Source organism: Vicugna pacos, chromosome 23 (assembly GCF_048564905.1).
Source record: "Vicugna pacos chromosome 23, VicPac4, whole genome shotgun sequence".
Lineage (NCBI taxonomy): Eukaryota > Metazoa > Chordata > Mammalia > Artiodactyla > Camelidae > Vicugna > Vicugna pacos.
This window is the reverse complement of record NC_133009.1, coordinates 25,594,737-25,618,432: the sequence shown is the minus strand read 5'-3', so window position 1 is coordinate 25,618,432 and position 23,696 is coordinate 25,594,737. Positions and strand designations below refer to the sequence as shown.

Genomic DNA, 23,696 nt, shown 5'->3' with positions numbered 1-23,696 from the left:
GAAAATTTCCACTGTGATCACCCTTCCCTGCTCTGAATCAGGCATAATGAAACCAACAGCGTCGTCTTCTTTGGCAGCACCTCTTCCCCTCAGATGCTATTAGCCCGTCACTACTTTCGGGAAAAGTTCACAAAGTTGTTCCAGTAAATTGATTGCTAGAAATAATGGATTCTCTTCGATTGCTTTTCCTTTCCAATATTCTAGTCATCACTAGGAATTTAACAGTTGCAATAGCATGTCTGTCAATCTTTGTCTCTCCACATACATGCAAACCTACTATTGTCCCGTTAAAATGCCCTTTGGACAAAATGTTCAACTTCACGATAAGTTAAAGGGATATTTCAATGCTGTATTCTCCAAATCTGTAATATCATTCTGTTTGTGACCTGTTTTAAAAGAACAAAATCAAATTACAGCTGCTCTCCAAAAAAGGAGAACATACTAGCACAACTTAGACCTTTTATTATCATTGCCTTGTTAACATCCTGTATTCAGTCTTACTGTTTCAGACCATAATTGCCTGTTTTGTCTTTTGTACTGTAAGCTTCTTGCAGACGATACCTTTTGTTTCACACCTTGTTTCTGTTCGCAATTTTGCTTTGCCTGGAATAATTTTCTCCCAGATTTTCATGACTCAGATCTTAGATCTGAAGACACCCATCACCTTCTTTCAATGTCTTTAGTCTTTGTGTGTGTACTAATCTTGCATTTTCTTGTCTATAGCCTTTCAGGCACCATTTTAACAGACGAACCTCTTTTAAATATATATACAAAAGCAAAAAGCCTTGGAAAGATAGTCCCATAACTTGTCCAGCCTCATATTCTCCCTTGATGGTGTATCTCAGCCAGTAAATTAGACAAAATGTTTCACTTGAAATCAGAGTAGTCTGCAATCATCTTTCGTCAGATTCTTCTTCTGTTTTTATATTTATCCCTTTAAAATAGCTTAGCAAAAAGCTCCTCATGCTGCTACTTCCATTCCTGGAGTTGTGTTGGCCCTTCTATTGCATATCTGCTTTATTTATGATTATGAACTCATAATTTCATTCAACCATAAAACAATGAAAGGACCTTTTATTTTTCCTGGTCACAGTGTCATAAATGGCCAAAGGATGATGCCTATTTTTTCTAAGTGTGTCAAAAACACTTCAGTAAAGTTAAATGAGGTAACGCTTGGGGGGAAATGAGGAAACTGTAAAGTGCTATACAATGCCATTCATTAAGCTGGGGAAACTTGTATCATCATGCTCAGCATTTCTCTTATGACTATTAAGAACCCCAAGGTGAATGTCACAATTCTCCATGGTTACGGGCACTTCCACTTCGTCAGCCTATACGTCACGTGTCTCACTTGGGGATACCTATTCCAGATTTGGTCATAGCTTCCTTCTATATAGTAAGCAATGTGTTTACATGGTGCTAGTACTGTAGTACATTATCTGATATTTTGAAGCTGTTCTCTTCCAAATATACTCCTGTTAGTGTGACTTTTAAAATTTCTTTGGTATTAAGTTTCATAAAGGATCCAACACAGTTTCCTGCACATCACAGATGTGGATTATTAGTGAGTGATTGAATCCTCTATGATGTATAGGGAGAATATTGCTGTTTATTTGCTGAGAAATCCTTTGATCTCTTTTCAAAATTATTGTCATACTGAGTGTCTTCTACCATACAATGCACTACAAACACAGAGGATCCTGGAATCATTTATCCAACAAGTGACTAACGAGACAATCTGTTTCTGAACACCTTCAGTGATCACTTTGACAGTAACAGTGCAGGTGCATTGGAGTGGGCAGAACTGATGGTAGAAAGATCAGCTAAGATGTTAAGTCCATGAGAAAAGGTAAAAGATGAAGGCCTAAACTAAGGCAGTAGACATGAGAACAGAGAACAAGTTTCAGACATATTTGGGAGGCAGAATCGATGGTGACCGATGGGATGCAGGGGGAGGGGAGGGTGAGAGAGATGCAGGTACGTCTGGGTTTATTGCTAGACTTCAGCTGGGTGGCTGGGTGGGTGGTCATGTCATCATCTTTAGATGGGAAGATAGGAGGGAAAACAGGTTTGGCAAAGTATTTGGTCCCAGACTGATTTTTTGAGACTTTTTCTAGGATGTCTAGATGTAAATATCCTGTAGCAGTTGCATATTATAAGACTGAGGCTTAGTTGAGATGTCTTTAAAAAAAGATTCCAGTATTATATATATCATGAAATGATCACCCTTAGTGTACTTACACCTGTCACCGTACATAATTACAAGGGTTTTCTGGTATGAGAACTTTTAAAATCTATTCTCTTAGCAACTTCAAGTAGTGTTCTTAACTATAGTCACTATGCTGTGACTTCCCCATGACGTCTTCATTTTATAACTCTATAAAAGTTTATAACTTGTAACTTTATAAAAGTTTGTACCTTTTGACTCATTTTCACCTTTTAGTTGGAATGTCTTGCTAGAGATGTGAGTGGTGGTTAAAATATTGATAGACCAGCAGGAGAATAAACAGCTGTGCTGTACAGTATGGGAGACACTAGCCACATGTGGCTATTTAATTTTTTTCACAGCTTCATCAAGATATTCACACCATACAATTCACCCATTTAAAGTGTACAATTCAGTGATTTTTAGGATATTCAGAATTATCCAATTATTACACAATTTTAGAACATTTCATCACCCCAGAAAGAAACAGCATATCTTTTATTAGTCACTCTCATTTCCCCTCAACCCTTAAAATAATTTAAAAAAATTTTTTAAGGTTGTACATGGCCTCTGCCTACCTCCACACCCCCGCCTTGTAACACTCTTTGTTCACTTTACTTCAGCCCACTCTGGCTTCCTGTTTTTGTTTTTTTTTTTCTTCTTCGTCTCTCTTCTCAGAGACAATGTGCTTATTATTTGCACTAGTAATCCCAACTCTTGGCATGGTTAACCTCTTTCATCCAATTTTCAGCTCAGACATCACCTCCTCAGAAGACATGCCCATTTAACCTACAGGATATCCACCGCCTGCCCTCCCTCCCTCCCCCAGCTGCTTCCTACCCCATCTTCCTACTTGATTTCCTTTCTAGCACTTACCACAACCTAATTTCATTTATTTCTGTATTATCTGAATTGATTCACAAGGAACAGACATATGTCCACTGCTGAATGTTCGGTAGTTAGAGCGATGGCTAACATATAGCAGGTGCTCAGAAGATATTTGTTGAATAAATGAATGATGGAATGAATGGAGGCCAAAGTGAAAGAAACCCTGGTATTCTGGGGGAACTGTAGATGGTTGAGCATGGCTGCAGTCAGTGATGAGAGGTAATACTGGAGAAGGAAGAAGCTATAACATTAAGAGGTTCATAAGTCATTATAAGGAACTTGCATTTTATCCTACAGGCAATAGGAAGCCACAAAAGATTTTGAGGAAGTGAGTGGCATTACTAGATCTGACTTTCTTAAAAAATCATTTGGAGACAATGATAGATGGATTAGAGAGGAATAACAGTGCAGGAAGGAAGATCAGTCAGGAAGATACTGCAGGGATTCAAGGAAGAAATAAAGGGGTATGAGTGTGTGAACTAATGTAGAAGCAACGGGAGTGGAGAGAGGATGTAGACTTCCGAATGTGTCACTTGGATAACTCACGTTTTTATACAGGAGCTTGTAAATATCTTCAAAGTTATTCTCACATTGCAGTTAGATTTTTTTTTAATTAGGTTGAGTCCACTGTTTGTGGAGAACTCTGTTCTTAGAAGAAAGTAATTTCCAATCATGGCTGATTACCAGGATCATCTTGAGGATTCATAAAATAAGGAGGGCTAGGCAAGAATGAAGAGTTTTTAGACTTAATAATTCAGAGATATCCATGAGGCATCAAAGAAATCTAGAGTGTGAGAGTTCTAAGCTAGATACAGATTTTGGAGTTTATAGGTAAAAGGCCCTTGAATGAAGCCATATGTGTGGATTAGATCATCTAGAGGGAACCTAGAACAGAATCTTAGTGAAAACCGACATTTAAGGGAAGGGGGACAAGACTGTAGGGGGAAGAAGAAAATCAGTACAATGAGAAGAGAGCTGCAAGATGGAGGGGCCAAGGGTGTCAAAGCCACAGAGACCTCCTCCAGCCGGACAGCAGCTACTCTGTAAGCCAGTACTCCATTATCTCCCCTAGTGAGTGCTACACTTAAACATTATCAAGTCCCTGGAGTAGCTGTCTTAAAATACACAGAGTCAAAATTGTGAGGATGGAAACTGTGAAGTCACATTTTTTGAAAAGCTTCCTATAGGATTCTGACATAAAGTAGGTTTGGGAATGATTAATTTCAACCACTTGTTTAGTCCAATAACAGAGAAATTTATTTAAAAGCATGGGACATACACCTAATAAATAAAAACCTAGGCAGAATGTCAGGATAATTTTGATAGCCTGTATTGTAATCCCCCCGTGAAAGGAACAAGAGCAATGGCCTAACTTTTCACAGTTCAGCAGCATAATGATGCCACAGGAATAAAGTCACGTCCCTAGTAGACAGTATTTAATTTTCAAATACTTAAAAATAAAAAAAGCTCATGAATAACAGAGAGAGCTATAATTAAATAATTTATTATTAAGAAACTTTTCCCCCAAATCTGTTTCATCGATATGCATAATGACACTTTATTGTATTCATAATGGGAGTAGGAAAAGTTTTTAAATTACTGTGAAAAACAAGAATGAGATTCAGGTAACAACTTGTGGTTCCACCCCCTAAAGAAATCTGGTATGAAACAGGAATGTTGATTAAGCACTCGACCAGGGTAGCCAGTTGGAACTAAACTTTCCTCTCATCTCTCCAAATAAAGGAGGAAAAGAAATGTGACATATACTGACTTTACAACTTTTCCTGATGTCAGAATTGGTCTGGTTGATTCATTAATCAAGAAATTTAAAAATTCTCTTTTTTTCCTCCTAAGTAACCAAATATAAATTGGTGATCAACCATGAATAAGGTAAAGGTGGCGCTCTAGTTCCATCCAATTAGTTTTAAAATGTATTATTTTGAGAACCAAGTCCTCCTGGTTAAGTCAGTGAGATTTTCCTTTAAGGAACAAGTGCATTTTTAACAGATTCGGGAACTCGACTTGCATAGTAGTCATAATTCCTCAGTGTGGCCAGGACTCCTGCCGAGTTCATGTGCTTCACTTCCTTGTTATACTGAAGGGCATTTCCATGGATATCGGTTAACTTGCCTACAGAAAAAACACCAACATAACGTCAATGATCATTGTGTTTCTAGTCGTTTCCTCTTGCTTCCCTATGCAATAATATCCAAATAATTCTGGATAAAATAAAGCAGATAATGCGTGACCACGAAAGTCAAGTGTTAATTCACTCACAATTTAAGGCTATGGAGAAACTTAACAAAAGGCTAAAATATTATATTTTCCTCCCTGATTAAAACAATTTCATTTAGCGTTTTCAATTTATATTTCTTAGTATCAATTAATTTCCCTTTTCCCATGGTGATTACTCTTCCTATTAGCTATATTCCATCACCACTATTCCTGGTTTCAAAAGTGTTTCCTTCATTCTACCATTTAATGGTAATACTTTATTTGGTAAGAATTTAAGTGAACTATGTTCACAAAACATAACTATTATATTACAGTTTCATTTAACATTCTAATGAGAAGATTGTGATGAATTTTACTTCCCTGGCATGCAACAGGCTGAAGTATCAATACAAAATTCTGCTAGAAGAAATGATAAAATAAAACTCAGGGGTTTAAGAATAGACGTGACCTGATGTCTATTTGGAATTGAAAAAAATCATCTTGCTGTGTATATATTTGCAATATATTTTCAGTCAGATTAAAAAAATTTAACTCTATGATCTTTAGCACTAGCACTGAGATAGTTACCAGTGGTGGCTTAGAAGAAACTGAGTGGAGTGATGATAATGATGATGAATATTTTACTTTTCAAGGAAAGAAATCCCCAAATCATTAAAGCCATCAATTAACAAGGGCTTCATTAATTAACTGTATGCAGATCAAGGTCCCAAAGAGACACTATAACTAAAGAAAAATGAATTCACTGGAAATCTACTTCCTCAACCAGAAATGCAGGGGTTGGACTACATAATCTGTAACCTTCTGTCTTTTATATCCTAAGAGTCTAGGTAAAGTAGTATTACTGGAATATTATATCCTAGCATGATAGAAAAACTGTGTAAGAATGATAAATTCCCCCAAATACAATGGACTGACCTCCCACAGCGTGCAAAATGACTTCTGGAGCACAGGTATCCCATTTCTTACATCCAGGACTCGCAAATACGTAAGCAGAGGCTTTGCCTTCAATCAGCTGAATAATCTGTAAGGTTAAGGTCAGTGTTACCCCTGGACCATGAAATGACGGAGGTACAAATAAGAGAAACTGCTTGTTGCTATAGAGTCTATTTCATTTCCTCTGTCAGACTCAACTTAGGTTAAAGTCCTTGGCAGGTTTCAATAACATGAGTATTATGAAGAAATATATAGGATACATGCATGATAATATAGTGACCTGAGGGAGGAAAAGTGGTCAAAGAAGCCACAAGGATATCTGAGCAGCCTCCAAGTTAAAGTTTTCTTTTTTAATGTTGTTTTTCTTTCTTACTATAAAAGCAATATATAGCTGTTGCAGAAAAACTAAAGTTTTAAAATTTTATTAGAAATCTGAGCATTGTTATATAAAGGGTACAGAAATACCAACTAGCACAATAATGTATACATTGTAATAAGTCCTGACAGATGTGCGATGCTGACCAGTCTGACAAGCTAGTTTCATAAGTCTTTGTTTTGGAATCATATCTGTTGCTGTTTCTGCTACCAAAAAACCAGTTTTTAAATAGTCATCCTAGTAACTCCTGTAATACTCATACAAAACTGAGGTCACTGGTAGAAACTGTGTGTCTCCAACAGTAACTTGCTATCAGGCTTTCAGTGCATCACTTGGCTTGTTTTTCGGTTATACTGTAAAATAATGAGTACTGCAAAATTTAGACTTTAAAACCTGAGAGGAAGAGCCTGGGAGGATGAGGAAAACCTCAGTGAACACAGTGCAACTAGTCATTCTTTCTAGGACTACTGTATTCAAGAACACCTTGAAATGATTAAACCCTGCTGTGGACTTTCCAGTAAAAGCTGTTTCTTTCACTTAGCAAATATGTGTCAAGTCTTACTATGTGCCAAGAACTGTGCCAGGTATATTTTTTGAGGGGAGAGAGGCTGTAGTTTTCATTAGATTCTCAAAGAGGTCCTTGATGTAAGAAAATTAACAACTGCCCGACAAGCTCTTTTCATAGGACATAAGGTGGGGGCTGTACAGGAGGGGAACTTGGTTCCTACCGGGAAGGGTGCCCCTTGGGAATAAAAGAGGTAATTGGGTTTTGTAGTTACAAAAGTAGGGCCAAAGAGGAATCATATTTCAGTGAATACCAGGAGTATATTTTTACTTTGAAATGTTTTTTCAAATACCATTATTTTTAAACTTTCATTTTTCATCCTCTTATAAGTAAATGCTTTTAGAAAATCTAGAAATAGTTGATTATTGCCTCCAAACAGTAGGTGAGGAGAAACGAATTCCATTCAGTTGAAAAAATATTATTTGCCTCCCCTGTGCCAGGCACACAAGTGTGAGATGCATGTGCCTGGGGGTGTTCAGGGTTCAGGATATAGAGGAATTTGCATCTCATTCTCATAGGCTTGGATTTTAAATTGTTGTGAAGCAGAATCATCCAGGGATTGAGGGCAGGGGAGTGACATATGGTAAGCTTTGCATTTTCAGTTGCTCTAGTGGCATTGTGAAGATGTGACTTTGAATGGGGAGACCAATTTGGAAGCTACTGTAAAGTCTGGGTGAGGGATGATGACAGGCTTCAACTAGGGCACTGGCAGTTGAGATGGACAAGAAGAGACATTAGGGAAGAATTAAGAGGATCCAGAGGTAGGACCCGATTGATAGGGTGGGAGAAAGGAAGGAATCTAGGGTGGCTTTCAGGTGCCTGGCTACAACAGTTGGGAAAATGGCGGTGCCATCAGGCAGATAGGGGTTGGGAGAGGAACACGTCTGGGGCAGGTAGAAAGAGGATGGCTCAAATTGGGCTGAATCGGAGATATCTGAAGGATGTCATCATGATGCTATCCAGGGACAATCAGATGAGAAGAGATCAGGGCTAGGGATGGAGATCAAATTATGTTCCATTTCATAAGTTTCTCAGGTGGCTGGGAGCCTAGATGAATGAATAGGGGGAGTATCCAGGAAGGAGCGGGGAGGCCCATCCTTAGAGTTGGTAGGAGAAAGGTCTAGGATGTAAGAGAAAATAAGGGCTGGCAAGAGGCACAGGGTCTTATCTTAATGACTTATATTATGACTACCCTCTCTTAGATAAAAAAGATTTGAACCACAACATTAAAAATAAATTCAAGTGTTGCTGAAATAGGTCTTTAACGGCAAATTACCACCTTGAAGCCCTTCTCCCAAACTCTTAGTTCACATTTTTTCACAAGCTCAGGATGGCTTTCCGTGACTCAGCTGCATTTGGAAGTGGATGACGGACGGTCTTCGTACCTTATTTCCCGCTCCTCCCACTCTCAGCACATCGTCTGGGTTCATGGCGGTAATGCAGTCAGTGACCAGCTTGCTGTTATGGGACCGGGTGGTGGTGATGATGTGTTTCCCAGCAGGCACTTCTTTCAGCTGAAACCCGAAGGCACCTAAACCTAACACTCCCCAGATTGTTCTCCCCAGCACAGCATCCGGGCCTGCCTATGTCAGCGGGGGAAACAGCAGCAAAGCTTGTCATCACTTGGAGAAAAATGTTCGCCACAGATAGAACATTTACTTATATTAGCAGCATGATTTTTTTTAAATGAAAACATGATAATGTTATAAAGTACAACAACAGTATCATCGACAGAGAACTCTACCTGAGAGAATCAACTGATTATTCTCATTGTTCTTTTGGATAGTGATCGGGTTTCAAAGATATTGAAGGGAATTTTTGGTTATTCCCCGGAGTCCTCAGGAAAGGCAAATATCATATACTGATTCCTGTTCCTCTCAGATTTATCTGACAATCTCGTTACTGTATTTGAAAACAGCTGTTCGCAAAAGGTACGTTAAGTTGCCAGGAAATGAGATACCATGGATTGATCACTACTTTTTCACTGTCCAAGGAACAGTAAGGATCATGTTACTATGGGAACAGGTCATGGTGATAATCTGTTTTGCTCTATTGAGACAAAGCGACTGAACAAGCTAATACTGAAGAGTGGCCGTGGAAAATGGGGTCAGGGTTAAAGACTTTACTGACTATTGTGGCAGTAAAATGACAATGACAATGCAATCTCAGAATCTGTATTTTCCTTTGCAGAGCCCAAAGAATTTTCCACCATATTGCTTCAACTTATACTTCATCTAGAGAAACATAACCTGTATTTCATGGCAAGTAAACCTGATGCACCAAATGATTAACACAAAGTCACTGAAATACCATTATATTAATATAGTAAACAGACAGACATATATTTTACTGAATATGAAACATGTACTGGGTACCACACTAAGTGTCTTACATGTGTTATCTCATTTAATCCCCAGAACAATCCCATGAAGTAGGTATTGTCATCCTTATTTTGCAGGTGAGAAAAATGAGATTTGGAATCATTAAGAAACCTGAAAAGGACTCTAAAAAGGTAAGAATCAAAGTCAGGCTCAACTGTGTTCAAAGCCAATATTTTTCATCACTGAACTGTACCATCTCAGTTTACTTGTCAAAATGCTTTCGAACACATCATCTTTTTTGCCCTCTTGCAGTACTCTGGGTGCTACGACAGTGAAGCACGCTTATGTTGCAAGGTTGGATTCCCTGGGAAGGGGACTCTGAGATAGGGAGAATGTTTATTAAGGAGCACCCATGGGCTTAACATCCGTGGAAGGGAGGGAAGGCGGCCTGAGTGGACAGGGGGCGACACTGAGCGGTGATGCAGACACAACAGCTTCAGCCGACCTTGTGGGGAGTTCTGGAGCCAGAATGGCTTTTCAGGGCTGTGCCCAATTGAGGAGAACACACCCCAAACTGGGTTGAAATGCCAGGCCTTTATACCCCTCCAATAACTGGTCACTGGAAGTGGACTCCCTTGGGAAGGGGCGTGTCACTGGCAAGGTGGTTCTTTACAGGTGAGGCACTCCCCGAAGAGGCTGACAGCTGAAGGCTGTGTGCTGAGAGCACACCCTGCAAATGGGGCAACAAAGGAGCCAAAGAGCAAGCACTTGGTGCTCAATATCCATTTGTGTGCTTCCCTCGTTTCCTCCTGAGTCTACCCCACAGGAGAGGCTGGAATCTGAAAAGTAACAATGGGCTCTATATGCTCATTATGCTTCTGCTTAACTGCTGAGTCTAATTCCATGCTCTCAAGAAATCTATTGTGGGGTGGCTGTAGCTCAGCGGCAGTGCTTAGCATGCACAAGGCCCTGGGTTCAACCCCCAATGCCTCCATTAAAAAAATCTATTAATTCAGCTCTCCAGTTATTCTAAAAAAAGAAAAAAAAGCATACTAAGTAGTGGACGTGAGCTTTCTGGTCCCTAAAAACTCATGTCCTCTGTAAATGAATATGTTGGCAAAGAGGACGGGCCCATGGAATCTGGCCGCCGTGGTGCGGTAAATGCAATCCCACGAGGCAGCCAGCTGGCCTTCCTCTGCAGTCCTGACCTCTCAGCCTCTCTCACTGTCTCTCTCTTTCAGAGTCTCCACAACAACTGTCTGGGGGTAATAAAGGCTAACATTTCCCCCTTAGTGGTGAGTTAACTAAGATTCACACTGGATAAGAAGCCAGCTCCGCTACACAGACAGACTGGGCTTCACACTGTGCTGCGCTCCTTCCTTCGAGTGCCTACCAGCTTCAGTACCTGTTAGGAGCAAGAATAAAGTCTGGATTGTTCAAAGTCTTTTATATCCGGCTCAAGAGAGCAATATAGAGTAATGGCCACAAGCTTGGACCGGGGTCTGAATCCCAGACCTGCCATTGACCAACTAGGGAAAGCTTTTTGTCTCAGTTTCCTTTTCTTTAAAACAGGGATAAAGGTTTCCTTAAAGGATTATGGTGAGCATTAGAATGAGATAACGCACGTGAATCTCTTCGGTTTGGCAGTACCCAGTAAGCTCTTGATAAGATTTTAGCCATTATGATGATAATGATTTTAAATTGAATACTCAGTCTTGAATACTACCCACAAAGCTCAACAACTTGTCTACTTGTTGCAACAAAATTTTAGGCATAAGCAAGAGAGGAGAAGAGAGTGTTGGGAAGGAAATGTGGTGAAGAGACAGGTAACAAAGGAGGGAAGCAGAACTGAGGAAGATGAGCTGGTACGTGGGCTGGACAGTGACTACCTGGGGTACCACACGGTGCCTACCTCTTCTCTACCTACTAGTGGGGCCAAAAGCCTACCTATTTTTCTCACCTTTGCTTCATTCCTGGGTTCCCTTAACTTCCGCTTTTCATTGTTCTGTGGAAAATGAATACAGTTTTTCTAATCTTAAAAAGAAGTGACAGAAACTGTTAACAACTTCAAAGCACTCAGATCTTTTTCTGATGAAAGGTGCCATGCAGTACAATATTATCTATGAATTAAATGCCCCTCTTTTAAGTAATAGTATTAGCTTACTTTAAAGTTTACATGATAACTGCAAACCTGTGTCTGCATATGATACTGCATACAAATTAGAGTCATGTTAAAAGAATTAACGGAGTCCTAAGCCATTCAATATGAGAGGCTTTCCCAATATAATGCATAACTGTTTTTGCTAAATAATCTTAAGAAGCATATGATTATAAATAAAAAGTTATAATCATACAGTTGGCAGGAAAGAAAAACAAAATTACCTTAGAAGTAAAGATTAATCCTGCTCTTAAGTCAAATTGGAAATTGAGAAGTAGTAGTCCCCACTCTGCTTACTTTGTTCCTCCAAAGTTCTATCTAGGTTGCACTAATATAAATACCATAAGTACTTTATCTCATCGATTTCCTTTAACATTTAATGTGATCTAATGGCATATTCCTGCTTTGGAATCACATTAGCCTCTTGCTTCTACGGCAGACAACTTCTTGGGAGTATAATGGAAAGTCAAAGCAGATGAGAGAGACAAAAATAAGAGAAAAGAGTGCAAGAGCCTGTTTACTTCTGTTATCAGTGCTGACTGTACCTTAGGCCCTATGTGGTGTTACCTGGAAAATAGCATGGCTAGCATCTTTTCCCAGTTGAAATGGTTCATTTCGTCAATGTGCTTTGAGAACCACCTGTAAGTCAGGTGTCTCAATGATCAAGCATATCAGTAGTTTCCAAACTTCTGCTTATGACTTGAATCATCAGGCACATACTAAAAAAAGCCTGTAGTGCATACAGTGTGTCTGTGTACACACACACACATCATATGCATTCCTGACATTAACACCCCCAGAGGTTCTGATTCGATATGTCTAGGGTATGACCTGGGAATCCGTACTTTGAAAAACTCCCCCAGGTTGACTGGATGTACATCCAAGCTAGAAACCACCGGATGAGATAACATTAGGAATCCCATACCACCATAAATATTTATGTAACAAAATATTTGGTATCATTTATAGTAATACCTGGTAGTTGTAATATGGCTGGTTAATAACTCCGGCTATGGCTTTTCCTTCATAAGCAATTCCGATAAGAACTGTCACGTTGTCAAGAAGACCTTTACAGAAGGAATGAGTATCCATCATATGACTTTCTCATGTGATAACACACCATCAGCACATCAGTTGCCGCGAGTTATTTTTGTAGTAAAGGTAAGGAATTTGCAATGACTCATCATGATCAATCCCACTTTTGGCAAAATACACAGATTCTAAGGGAGAGCGGGCCAGAGACAGAAGTAGGGACTGTGGCCACTTAACTGAATTGATACTCCGTGGTCGCGTTAGTACAATCTGGAAACCAGTTAAATAAACCAGCCATACTTCTGCAGCCACTATCATTAGATTCCTCTGTGCCCCATGCCACCACTGCCCAGCTCAGTCCTACCTGCTAGGTCACTCTCTAGACTTGCATTTCAAGCCTCTAAATTAAGGTCTCTCAAAGTGGGTTGAAGGACTATCAAGCAGCATTAGAATTAATTGGCTCAATTTTTACAATATAGATTTTCAAGCTCCTTCCCTGAGCTAGTGAATCAAAATCTCTGGAGGTAGGGCTCGAGATCTAAACAAGCTGCGTAGGTGTGCTTACACACACCGAGAGTTCCCCTATTTCTCAATGGATTTTAGAGACATTTTCAGCACACACACACACACACACACACACTTACTGCGTGATTCACTCATTGTAGATACGTCTCATCCAAGGACTGAGAGTTTTCTCTAGTAACTATGAGAAATTTTCCTTTTTAAGCCATGAAGCTGAGAACTAATATAAGAAAACCTATATAGATCTTTATTTCAAAAATAAAAACCTAAGCTTATGCTATGTTCCTAAAACCTAAAACTCTGGCTCAGAGCCTGGCCCTTCTTACTCACTGTTGCCAATTTTAATTTAATTTGCTGCTTTCTAATTTTTCTCATCTTAGATAATTTCAGAAAGGAGAAATCTTTTACTGTGTTTTAAAACCCATCTTTAAAGTTGAGGCTGTGAACTGAGTTAGCAGCTCAAAGATGAGGGGAGTGAGAGGGGTGGACCTGGGACGGTGGAGGTGGCAGAGCAAGGTGGTACAGCCACACTTTTCATTGTTTTTCCACCCCAATAGAGCTGGGGGTTCAGCATAGTCCCTTTGGTTACACTGGTTTAACGTTAGCTATTCTCACCTGGCAGACATTAGAACTCTGGGAGTGGTGGAGTATGAGTGGGGGTGGTATTTGAGGGATATTAAATGTTTACAACTAAACATCATATACCAGTCCCACTGCTGTCAAACACAGAAGAGATACCAACCTTCAGTGTATTCCTTGGTACCATCCAGAGGATCAACCCAGACCACAAGCTAAAAAAAGAGAAAATATCCAAATTAGGCATTTAAAACTTTAAAAATTGATTTAAGTAGATTAATTAAAACTGTGTTTTGTTTTTCATTTTTGAAGTTATATTATGGATGGCTTAAGCCAATGTCATTTTTGTGATAGTTAAAAAAAAAGAAAAACTTATTGTTTTGTAATCATGGAATAAGTCTATGTAAATTAGAGAAAAGTTTGATTTTAAGAAATTTAAATATGAAATGCTTAACTAATAAAAGTTTATTGTCACCTGAACACTAAAAAACAGTGCCATGAACATCCTGAGCCCAATACGGTGATACAAGGAAGACTTTAAAGTGGCACCAAAAATGTTTTGAACATTGTGTAGTTGCTACTTATTTTTACATAAAATGCTGATTTTAAAAAATGACAGCCTGATTATGTATTCTATATTAAGGACATAGTCTATATATGCCAGAGAAAAATGAATGCTTTATAAAATTGGCAGTAGGATTAAAAAGAAATTCTTTTACCTTAGGACTCCTAACATGATTCAGGATACATGGCCATTAACCACTAGAATTACAACACTTGACATGAATTTGTAGGGGCATACTGCTGATGGAAGACACCACGTCTTTTCTTTGTATGCTCCGTATCACAGAGCAAAATGCCTTACTCACAGTAAGTGCTCAATGAATTTGTGTTAAATAAATTAACATTCAAAAGTTAAAGAAGTATGTTAGTTATATGATATAAGCCATAGATTTAAGCAATTATGGAAAGCAATGGAGGTAATTTTTATGGCCTTCCAAAAATACATAGTAGCAATCTAGTTCATCTCCTTCCAGGTCCAATTACCAGTGAAATATTTACTACTAAATAACAAATTAGATTTTCTCCTAAAAAGCATTTTTAATTATAGTTTTAGAGTGGAGAGGAAATCAATAGGATGAGAAGCTGAACCCCAAGTTAACAGGTCAGACATCCCATATGGTTGCTGGACACTTCTATGTTGGCTCGGAAAGATTTCAAGTTCCTGGTTGTCCCTATTTTATAAGTACCAACTTTCTATCATTATGGCAAATTTTATTTCCTTTACTATGGCAAAAAATGAAGATGAACAGAGAGTTAAGTCATCAAGTGGCTCATACATCTTCCTCTTTGATAGCACGGTACTGGGACGGGCATGGCTGTTTCAGTATTTCCTCCCACTGGCCATCTTCAATCAGCTCTTGATCCACTTCTTCGGAAGGCAGGTCCTAAAGCAGAGGACACTGATGATTACTGAAGCCGCTTCGTGTGTACAGAATACCCCCTGCCTCAGTCACAGGAAGAAACGCAGCATCACAGGTTCCACTGGTCCTTACTCTTCACCATTTATGTTCAGAGCTTTTCAAGCAAACCGAATAAAACTATAAAAACAACTAGATATTGCTCCTCAAAGTTGATTACAAAGGGTCCCCACTTCATCATCCTGAACAGGGATTAAAAAGAAAAGAATTTTTAAGTACTGTAAACTTATTTAAACTAGTGGCTCTGACATCAGATACATCTACACTCAGTTTCATGCAATGTCTGTCAATTTCTTCACCTTCACTGTGTTAGTCTTTGAACAAGCATGCAGATAAGCCTTAATTAAAACAAAAACAAAAACAGAAGCAATAAAACCCATTTTATTCCAAAGTTTTAGACCACTGCCCATCTTATACTTTGTATGCTGAAAGTCATTAACAGTAACCATATCATTTATAGTTAAGAATTGAGACATGTGGCCTAGAAATGGACCAAAATATTCTAAAATCAGACATTTCCTGAAAGTCCAAGGAACACAATAGTTATTTTCGTGTTAAAACATTAGATATAATGCTTGAAATCACTAAAGTGGCAATTACAAAGCTGTCTGGTAAACAGAGATTTAAAATATGAAATCCTGACAAGCCTTACCTCTTCCCCTATGATTGTTAGTTTGGGAAATTTCCGTGCCAACGAAGAGCATATGCTCATTTGAACCAATCGGTCTGCCTTGGTCTGCAGGTCTGTCGCACAGGTCTGCAACACAGAATGCAAATTTTGGCAGAACTAATATGAAATAAGTTATTCTCTGATGCCTCATATGTAAGTACCTGTATCATTTAAATTACACTGTCTGTTTTATGGTTCATAGAGCTTAACACCAAATGAGTCAGAGTTACTTGGCTTATCTTTTCTCATGGGATTTACAGTGGCTATAGTTTGGGAAGGAGCTTTTAAATTACTTAGAACATTTTCTCTCCCAGTTCACAAATTCCTTTTATAACATCTCTGGATTAATCTTTTGCTTAAACAAGTTGAGAGATAGGAAATTCATAAATTTTCAAGGCAGTTAGAGCTAAAATCTGTATCTTTAGTTATTTAAAAAGTATTGCTTTTATGGACCCTTTCATAAGTTCCACTCACTAATAATAATTCAACAGATCCTCAGAACGATTCATTATTTCTTATTTCAAAATTATTATTTCTAAAACTATAAAAATATGAAAATGAACAGCAGTAATATTTAATACCTATGGCACTCAGCTCAATCCATATGTCACCAGGTCATGCTTGTGAAAGACAGTCACCACTTCCTTTGTTACCTTGCTTTCAGAGAATTAGGACGTGGTGCAATTTATACATGCCTGTTTAGGTGAATTTACAGATTATTTTATCTTTAATAGCAGAACGTTTGTAACACTTTGTAATGAGATAAGGAATGATTACGAAAATCAACCCCTTTATGCCACACTGAAGTTTGCTGGTTAACTCAATGTAAAGAACAATTCTGCTAGAATGTAGTACCGCAAAGGCAGAGATCTTTATTTCCTAAAGAATTGTGTCTGGCACAGAGTAGGTGCTCTATAAATATCTATGGAATGAAACTACTTAAAAGAATTGTTGAATATGAAGATTACTTATATATAAATCAAGTTTAGAGACCACTGCCTAGAGAGAAAAAAAAAAAAAAGACACATGAGAGCCATTCAACTCTGAGGAAAGCTCTCCCAACTTTTCTCTGGAATAAGGTTATTTCCTGCCCTTTCTACTGATGTGGTGCCAGAGCTCACCATTCTGGATACTTTGTGTGACAAATCTGATCTTGCCCCGTCTCTTTTCAAGTGAGGTGTCAACAAGTGGATATAAAGTACCAGAAGTGCTGGCCAGTAGAGAGGACAGTAAGATTATTAACTTTTTTTCTGACCTGAACACTGGATTTCTATTACTCCTTAGATATGAGCTACAAAGTGGTCCATGTAATAGAATCACAACATAAAATCAATTTAAACAAAATAAGTGATGCTAACAAAAAAAATATGGAAAGATATGACCTAAAATATAAGCAGTGGTGGCATGATGGGTGATTTTGTACTTTTTGCTGTTTTTCTCTACTTCCTATGTTTCATAATAGATAAAATGATTAAAAAAAAAGATAGTAAGACTAGTAGCCTTCTGAAATAGCTGTTTTACATTGTTGGTTTATCATTGAGCATGGACGTGGTCAACTAAAACCTCTTTTTCAAACACATTTGAGTCAGATTTACCCCTTATTACTTGAACATAAATAGAGGACTTTATAATTATTCCTGTTGTAATACCTTGTTGAATTTGGCCCACTTTTCTCAAGAGTTTACAAGTGTTTTGAAAACTTATTCTTACACATTAACTAGCCCAGCCTCATTTTATTGACAAACTTGTTAAGCATCCTTTCTATAGCCTCTTCTTCCACAACACTTTTGAAAAGATGCATTCAATCAATTTTTAAAAATTGTTATTTAATACAATTGTATTTGTTAAAGATATACACATCAGAATCCTGTGATGTCACCAATGACCCTTTCCCAGGTTGAAAAGTGAATCACGAATAAAATTTGGGGGTATAACATTGTTCACCCAGTTATGAGTGCACCTAACAGTGGCTCAGGATGGGGGATGGGAGATGTCATATACTATGAATACCATGAATATTTTTTTGAAAGCGGAAAATGAGAGACTATTATAATCTCTTTTTCTGAAATCAGGATACCCTCTATCTATTTCCCATACTATTAAGCCCATAAATCTATCAAAAAGGGAAATGAGATTTATTTCACTAGTTTGTGTGATTTTTATTCTTAATTTTTAATTCACAGGAACTTATTTCTAAGTTGCTTTTTACTCATATATGTGAGTAATACTTTTTATGCTAATAGCCTTAGATGCCTGACTTACCATAAAAGAGTGCCTTAATTATGTCTCTATTTCAAATCATTAAGATGTTTATCATATCCTAAAATTTTCTCACTCGGGCAAAATTACAATACAATCTTCCTTAAAGAGTATAACAAAAAGTTAATACATGGAAACTTGCATATAAAATTTGTAATGTAAAGTCATAATCAAATCTTGTGGAAGAAATTATATTTTAAACTAGACTATACGCATGGTGGGACTTCATTTAAGAATCAATTATCACTACAAACTATCTTTCTGTTAATTTATCTACATTTTTAATAACCATACTGAAAAGAAAAATTTTGCTTTGGGTTTTTTTCCATGAAGAAAAAAAAATGTAAAGCTTTGAATGTAATGGATAGTTATTTAAACGCCAGATTTTACAAACATGTCGGGTTCACCAAGGATTTACATGTAATATATTACTTGAGGCGATGAAGCTTGGTTCCAGTGCTCTGAAGCTGGACAGCAGTCAGAGGGGCCAGTTACATAAATAAAGGCTTTGGATGTAGGCAGCCTGGAGTCCTTTTCAAAGCAGAAGTGGAGCCCACTTGAACTAAAGGTCTTGCACTCTCCATAAGGAAGCCACTGATTATTTCCACTGTTAAAATATGTCCAGATTATTACATCCTTTTAGCTAAAATTCAAGTAACAAAAAATAGTTGGTATGAAACGAGATGAGACTTTCAGTACCTTCTCCACGATACCCAGGTCTCCTTCAGCAATAACATGCCTGACTATCATTCCTGCCTTTTGAGCAATAGAATATGCCGAGGCCACCAACCGCATCAACACAGTGGGACTGGAAGCCATGATATGCCCTAAAGGGAGACTGAGAGAGACGTTTTGTTACTTTCAAAGCCAACTAGTGGTTTCATTTACTTGTATTCAACTCAACATATATATATATAGAGAGAGTGCTTACTTCCGACTGCTTCAATTAACTGTGTAGATTCTTTAATAAGTACTTACTAAAAGAGATTTGGAAAAAGACTCCACTTCAGCATTAGCTTTCCCTCAAAATTCTGCAGAGTTCCTTCTCTCTGCAGGTGGGACACTTTGAGGCATGGGGAAACCTGGCACAAGCCTATGAGCATGTGGAAAAGTTTTAGGTATGACTTGTGTCAAGTGCAAAGGCTGTGGAAGGTGCTTCAGGGGCTAAAAATACAAAATATAATATCTGTTCATTTTAATGAGCTGATATTTTGGTGGGTGGCAGGTAAAATACTCTAACCTAATGTCTATAACATAAAACTGGTAAGTGCCAGGAGAGGTGTGAGTAGCACAAGGGATGTGAGCGTATGGGGGAAGTAATTAAAAAGGGGAGGGATTGCATGTGATTACATTTAGTCTCTGAAAATCAGTGAACAGTCTTTCAGAGATTAAATAAAATTCAACCCGCCGGTTATTTACTACTATCCTCATCAGTAGCCAAAGAAGGGGAACAAGCAACATGATCATTGGAGTGAAGACCAACCATTCCGAAAAGTAGTGAGTGTCAAGTAGCTTCTGGCCCAGTGAAAAGTATGGAAAAATCAGTTTTTTGGATCAAGTAAATTCTTCTTTGAAAATACAAATTCAAACCCTACAATGTTACTGACTGTTCTGATGCCAGGACACACCACCTAGATTCTCTCTGGGGTGGAAGGACTTACTTCCCCAGCTGTAGAGAGGGCTGTGAGCAGATGGTCTTCACCTGTCCCTTTTCTTTGGGAATTCATCTACTGAGAAGAGTCATTTCACCAGAAGCTGGTCAACAGTGGGGTGTAAAGGCCACCCCCCACTCCACCTGGGCTGCCACCCCGATTCTGATGGGCCGTCTAGCTTCCAAATGCCCATGGCGTGGGCGGAGCCTTAGTTGGGGCTGTATCCCAGTCCAACTCCTCCCAGCCCCCTGCTCGTTTCTACTTTCTTCACATTTCTCATGAGTGATCTCAGGAACACTCCCTAAAAAACCTCTTGTACATCATCCTTGTACTTGGTCTCAGAGTGCTTACAGGGAACCAATCTGTGACAAAAACTCTCCCATTTCAAATCAAAGTAAGTCAACATTTTTTCAGTGCAATAAGGGAATACAACACAGACACAGAAGGGACATTATCAATCTCAGTTCAGCAAGAGTTATCATTCTACCACCAATTTCTGGTTGCATATTTGCTTTGATGTGCCTTTTAACCTCTTTACATCTTTTTTTCTATCATCCACATTCTGTTCACAGGGATAATACGTAATTGAACATAACTGAGTGAAATATTTGAAACTCTTCAGAATGAAGACAGAATTGAAACTGATGTAAAGTAATGAATATCATACTGTGACTGATAGCTACCTGGAATAGAGAAAAATAAAATGAGTTTCTATATCTTTGAATTCTGTTTATCTTATTACATCATAATCAGGCTAGATTCATTTTCTTGACATACTGGGTGCGACACATGGAAAAATCCTTTACGATGATTACTAATTCAGGAACACTTCAAATAGAAAACAGGAGAAATAATTTATCAAACACTCTGTCGACCTATCTCCCTTACATCCATGACCAGCCATGTGTCTGATTTATTTTGCACTGGAAGAGGCAGTCTTCAGGCAGCTAATCTGTACCACCCAGATGTCTTAACCACTGAGGATGTTTTAATATGCATTGATATGCTCATGCAGTTCCCACGTCCTATGAGATGCCGTTTGTGAAAGGCAGATCATTTTCCCTTACTGTATGGTGTTCTAACTTTTCACAGGTATCATTTACCTTTGAGCCAGTTGAGCAATCATCCTAGCCTCGTCAGGCTTCATATATAACTAAACCACTTCCTCTTCGGTTTGCCAAGTCCATGGTTATTTCCTTCTAAAGAAAACTTTCAGGCTTTGTCTCCCTACTATACTCCCCATAAAATGTACACTGTATTGATAAAGCACCTTTAGAGCGATTACCAGTTTTTATAAGAGTGTCAAACATCAGTTCTGATGTAAAGCACAGTGATTTATAAAGAGATCCTGTGAATTTAAGTTAGCAAATGAGAAAATATTTCTACCATTTTCTCTGAAGTGCTTCTCTGGTCCAAACTGAATTAGTAATGACATATTAGGCTCTCCCCTAGCCCTAATATTTTTCTTACATATTTTTTAAACAAACGAACACAATTTTGGCTCTCTGTGTAAAGAAAATGGGGTTGATTATATGATTAAAACGCAAAATCTGTTAAAAAAATTAAAAAAGGGTCCTATTAGCCTTTTGAATTGTGTCCCCTCCAAGAACCCCAAATAGGAATTACCTGTTGAGGGTACAGGTGACTACAAAGAAAGGCCAAAAAGCGACCTGCAAGTCCTTAACTTCCTTACAGCAGTTCAGATTGCATCCACTGTAGTTCCTCCTCCAGCAGTTTTACACTTTTTTGGTTCTAAAACACTACCTTTCTGAAAGCTTTCTCAAACACAGTGTAATTATTAAATCAGTCCCTGGCACAAGGTAAGCATTAAATAATACTGGCTAATCATTATTATGATGATTGACCTCATCACTAGCTATCCTGCAGAGACATTTGAACAGCGTTAAAGGCCAAAAATACTTATAGTGTATGCAACGCTCTTTTGACTCTTAGAAAGTAATGTGATAACCAGTGTGACTCTGAATCACCAAACAGGTTCTTTTTCATAACATTCTAGACTTGAGGCTTAGAGTATGAAAAAAGGTTATATGACATTTAAGGCAATCAGTCTAACACTCCATCATTTAAGAAATCTTTACAGCTGCCAACAGAGCTCGTTCAGAAGGATAAAAACGACAAGAATCAAATGATCCATTTCTTCTTATAGCCTGGGAGAGGTATCTTGAATTCAATATAAAGGTGGTGAGTATATGAGGATTAGGATCTTAAAATAAATTATTTCCCAATCAAAATACTAAGATTATCTTTTGGAACCTGACTATAACAGAGCAAATTCTGCTTAAAAATTCTGTTAAAAAGAGCAATGAATAGAGATACCCTCCTTACCAGTTATCAAAATATGATATAAAGCAATAGTAATTAAAACAGTTTAGTCCCAGACAGAATTTAAGAGACAGATTAATGGAATCAAATAAATTCCAGAGACAGATCCAAACTCACTAACTGTGGTATTTCAAATCACAGAGGAAAGTTAATTATGCAAAAAAAAAAGGTGGGGACAATTGCTAATTAAAAAAAAAACCTGTCAGAACCTTTTTGCATTCTTTGTATCAATGTATATTCCAGATCAATGCAAGATTTTTAAAATTAAGAATGAAACCATAAAAGTACGGGAATAAAATGGGTGAGATGTTTTATAAATTTGGAAAAGGACTTTTCAACATGACAAAAACCAAGAACTCACAGAATAGATTGATAAACCTGATTGCATAAAAATGAAAATGTCTAGCCAAAGTACCATAAACAAAACAGAGGAATGACGAAATGAGAAAAAAAAAGTGTTTCACACTATGCAAATGAGCTAATTTTTGTTATGTAAACATATTATATATATCAATATGTAAAAGATGAATAAGCCAACAGAAAAATGAGTAAGTGACACCAACAGGCAATTCCTAGAAAAATAAAATGGCCATTAAATCAGGAAATGCTCAGCATCACTAGTTATGAAAAAAAGGCAAACTAAAACAATGAGAAATGATCGTTCATTTCTAAGATTGGCATAGACAAGAAAGTTTGCCCGGTGTTGGCTATAATGTGAAGAAAGAAAGAGCCGCCTGAGCATTAACAGTACAATGTAAAGTGAAACCTCCCTTCTTGAAACTCTTATTAAAAGTAAAATGTACACATCTTTTGAACTAGCAATTACATTTTCAGAGAAACTAAATAAATCAAGTAAGTCTACCGCCAAGAAAGAAAGTGGGAAGAATATCCGCTATTTTAATCAGATTTACATTTAGGTGTAAAACAGTCTAGATTCAGGTGCACAAACGAACCCACTGTTTAGGTTTGCCTTGTTATCTCTACAATATATAGCCATAAAAAGACCCCGAGGCAGGAAAACAACAGAGAAAAATAAATGCTCAAGAGTATAGGTCCGAAATTGCAATATCTGGAGAGGCAATTTGATGCATGTAAATTTTTTTTAACGTAAATCCCTTGAATCTCTTCGTATCTGTGCAAGGGAGTGGAGTTGGGGGACCAATAAACTACTCAGATCTGCCTAAGGCCCTTGCGCTGACCCGCAGAGGAGAGACTTACGGTGACAAAGTTGGGACAAAATCAGACGAAGGACACTTTGGGGTCGCCCAAAGAGCGTTATCAAGCAACAGATTCCCCGCGGCGTCCGGTACAGCGTCCACTCTCCCTCTAGGTCATCAGCGGATGCGGGACTAACCTACCTCAGCACTGAGCATGCGGGAATCTCGGCGCAGGCGCAGAACCGCTGCTGTGCTCTCCGGTGAGACTCCCGACCCGCGGGAGAACTCCGCTTCTCCGGGTTTTCTCCAAGCTCTCCTTAGT

At 38.2% G+C, this 23,696-nt stretch overlaps 1 protein-coding gene and 1 long non-coding RNA gene across 7 annotated transcripts in view; one reads left to right on the top strand and one right to left on the bottom strand.

The window, feature by feature from the left end:
• The window catches only part of LOC140688768 (uncharacterized), a 19,327-nt gene extending 6,484 nt beyond the window's left edge, over positions 1–12,843 (top strand). Inside the window, exons 2-5 of one of the 3 annotated variants that reach the window (XR_012063576.1) lie at positions 9,394–9,464; positions 9,662–9,715; positions 10,766–10,819; positions 12,714–12,804. This is a non-coding gene — a long non-coding RNA (uncharacterized lncRNA). Of the gene's footprint in view, positions 1–9,393; positions 9,465–9,661; positions 9,716–10,765; positions 10,820–11,295; positions 11,382–12,713 lie in introns of those variants that run through there. The other 2 variants (XR_012063578.1, XR_012063577.1) reach the window with 2 other exon arrangements.
• On the bottom strand, positions 4,583–23,696 carry BPNT1 (3'(2'), 5'-bisphosphate nucleotidase 1). Of its 4 annotated transcripts, none has more exons than XM_072948728.1 (10): positions 23,576–23,696; positions 18,922–19,060; positions 15,946–16,050; positions 15,153–15,260; positions 13,979–14,027; positions 12,658–12,749; positions 11,485–11,529; positions 8,589–8,786; positions 6,245–6,350; positions 5,013–5,224 (listed from the first exon to the last, which is right to left on the bottom strand). In XM_072948728.1, the coding sequence occupies exons 2-10, from the start codon at positions 19,039–19,041 to the stop codon at positions 5,076–5,078; spliced, it is 972 nt and encodes a 323-aa protein (XP_072804829.1). In that variant the 5' UTR covers positions 19,042–19,060; positions 23,576–23,696; the 3' UTR covers positions 5,013–5,075. The 4 variants fall into 4 exon arrangements, with proteins under 4 accessions (XP_072804830.1, XP_072804829.1, XP_072804828.1 ...); XM_072948727.1 differs by lacking the exon at positions 23,576–23,696 and adding an exon at positions 23,436–23,574; XM_072948729.1 differs by lacking the exons at positions 11,485–11,529; positions 23,576–23,696 and adding an exon at positions 23,436–23,574 and having other exon boundaries at positions 4,583–5,224.

Bases quoted from the DNA above. Each gene is read 5' to 3' on its own strand.
- BPNT1 (XM_072948728.1), bottom strand. From the start codon at position 19,041: ATGGCTTCCAGTCCCACTGTGTTGATGCGGTTGGTGGCCTCGGCATAT. The intron at 12,750-13,978 runs GTTGGTATCTCT...CCTTCTGTAAAG, and splicing joins TACCAAGGAATACACTGAAG to GTCTTCTTGACAACGTGACA. The intron at 6,351-8,588 runs GTACGAAGACCG...TTAACCTTACAG, and splicing joins TGGGAGGAGCGGGAAATAAG to ATTATTCAGCTGATTGAAGG.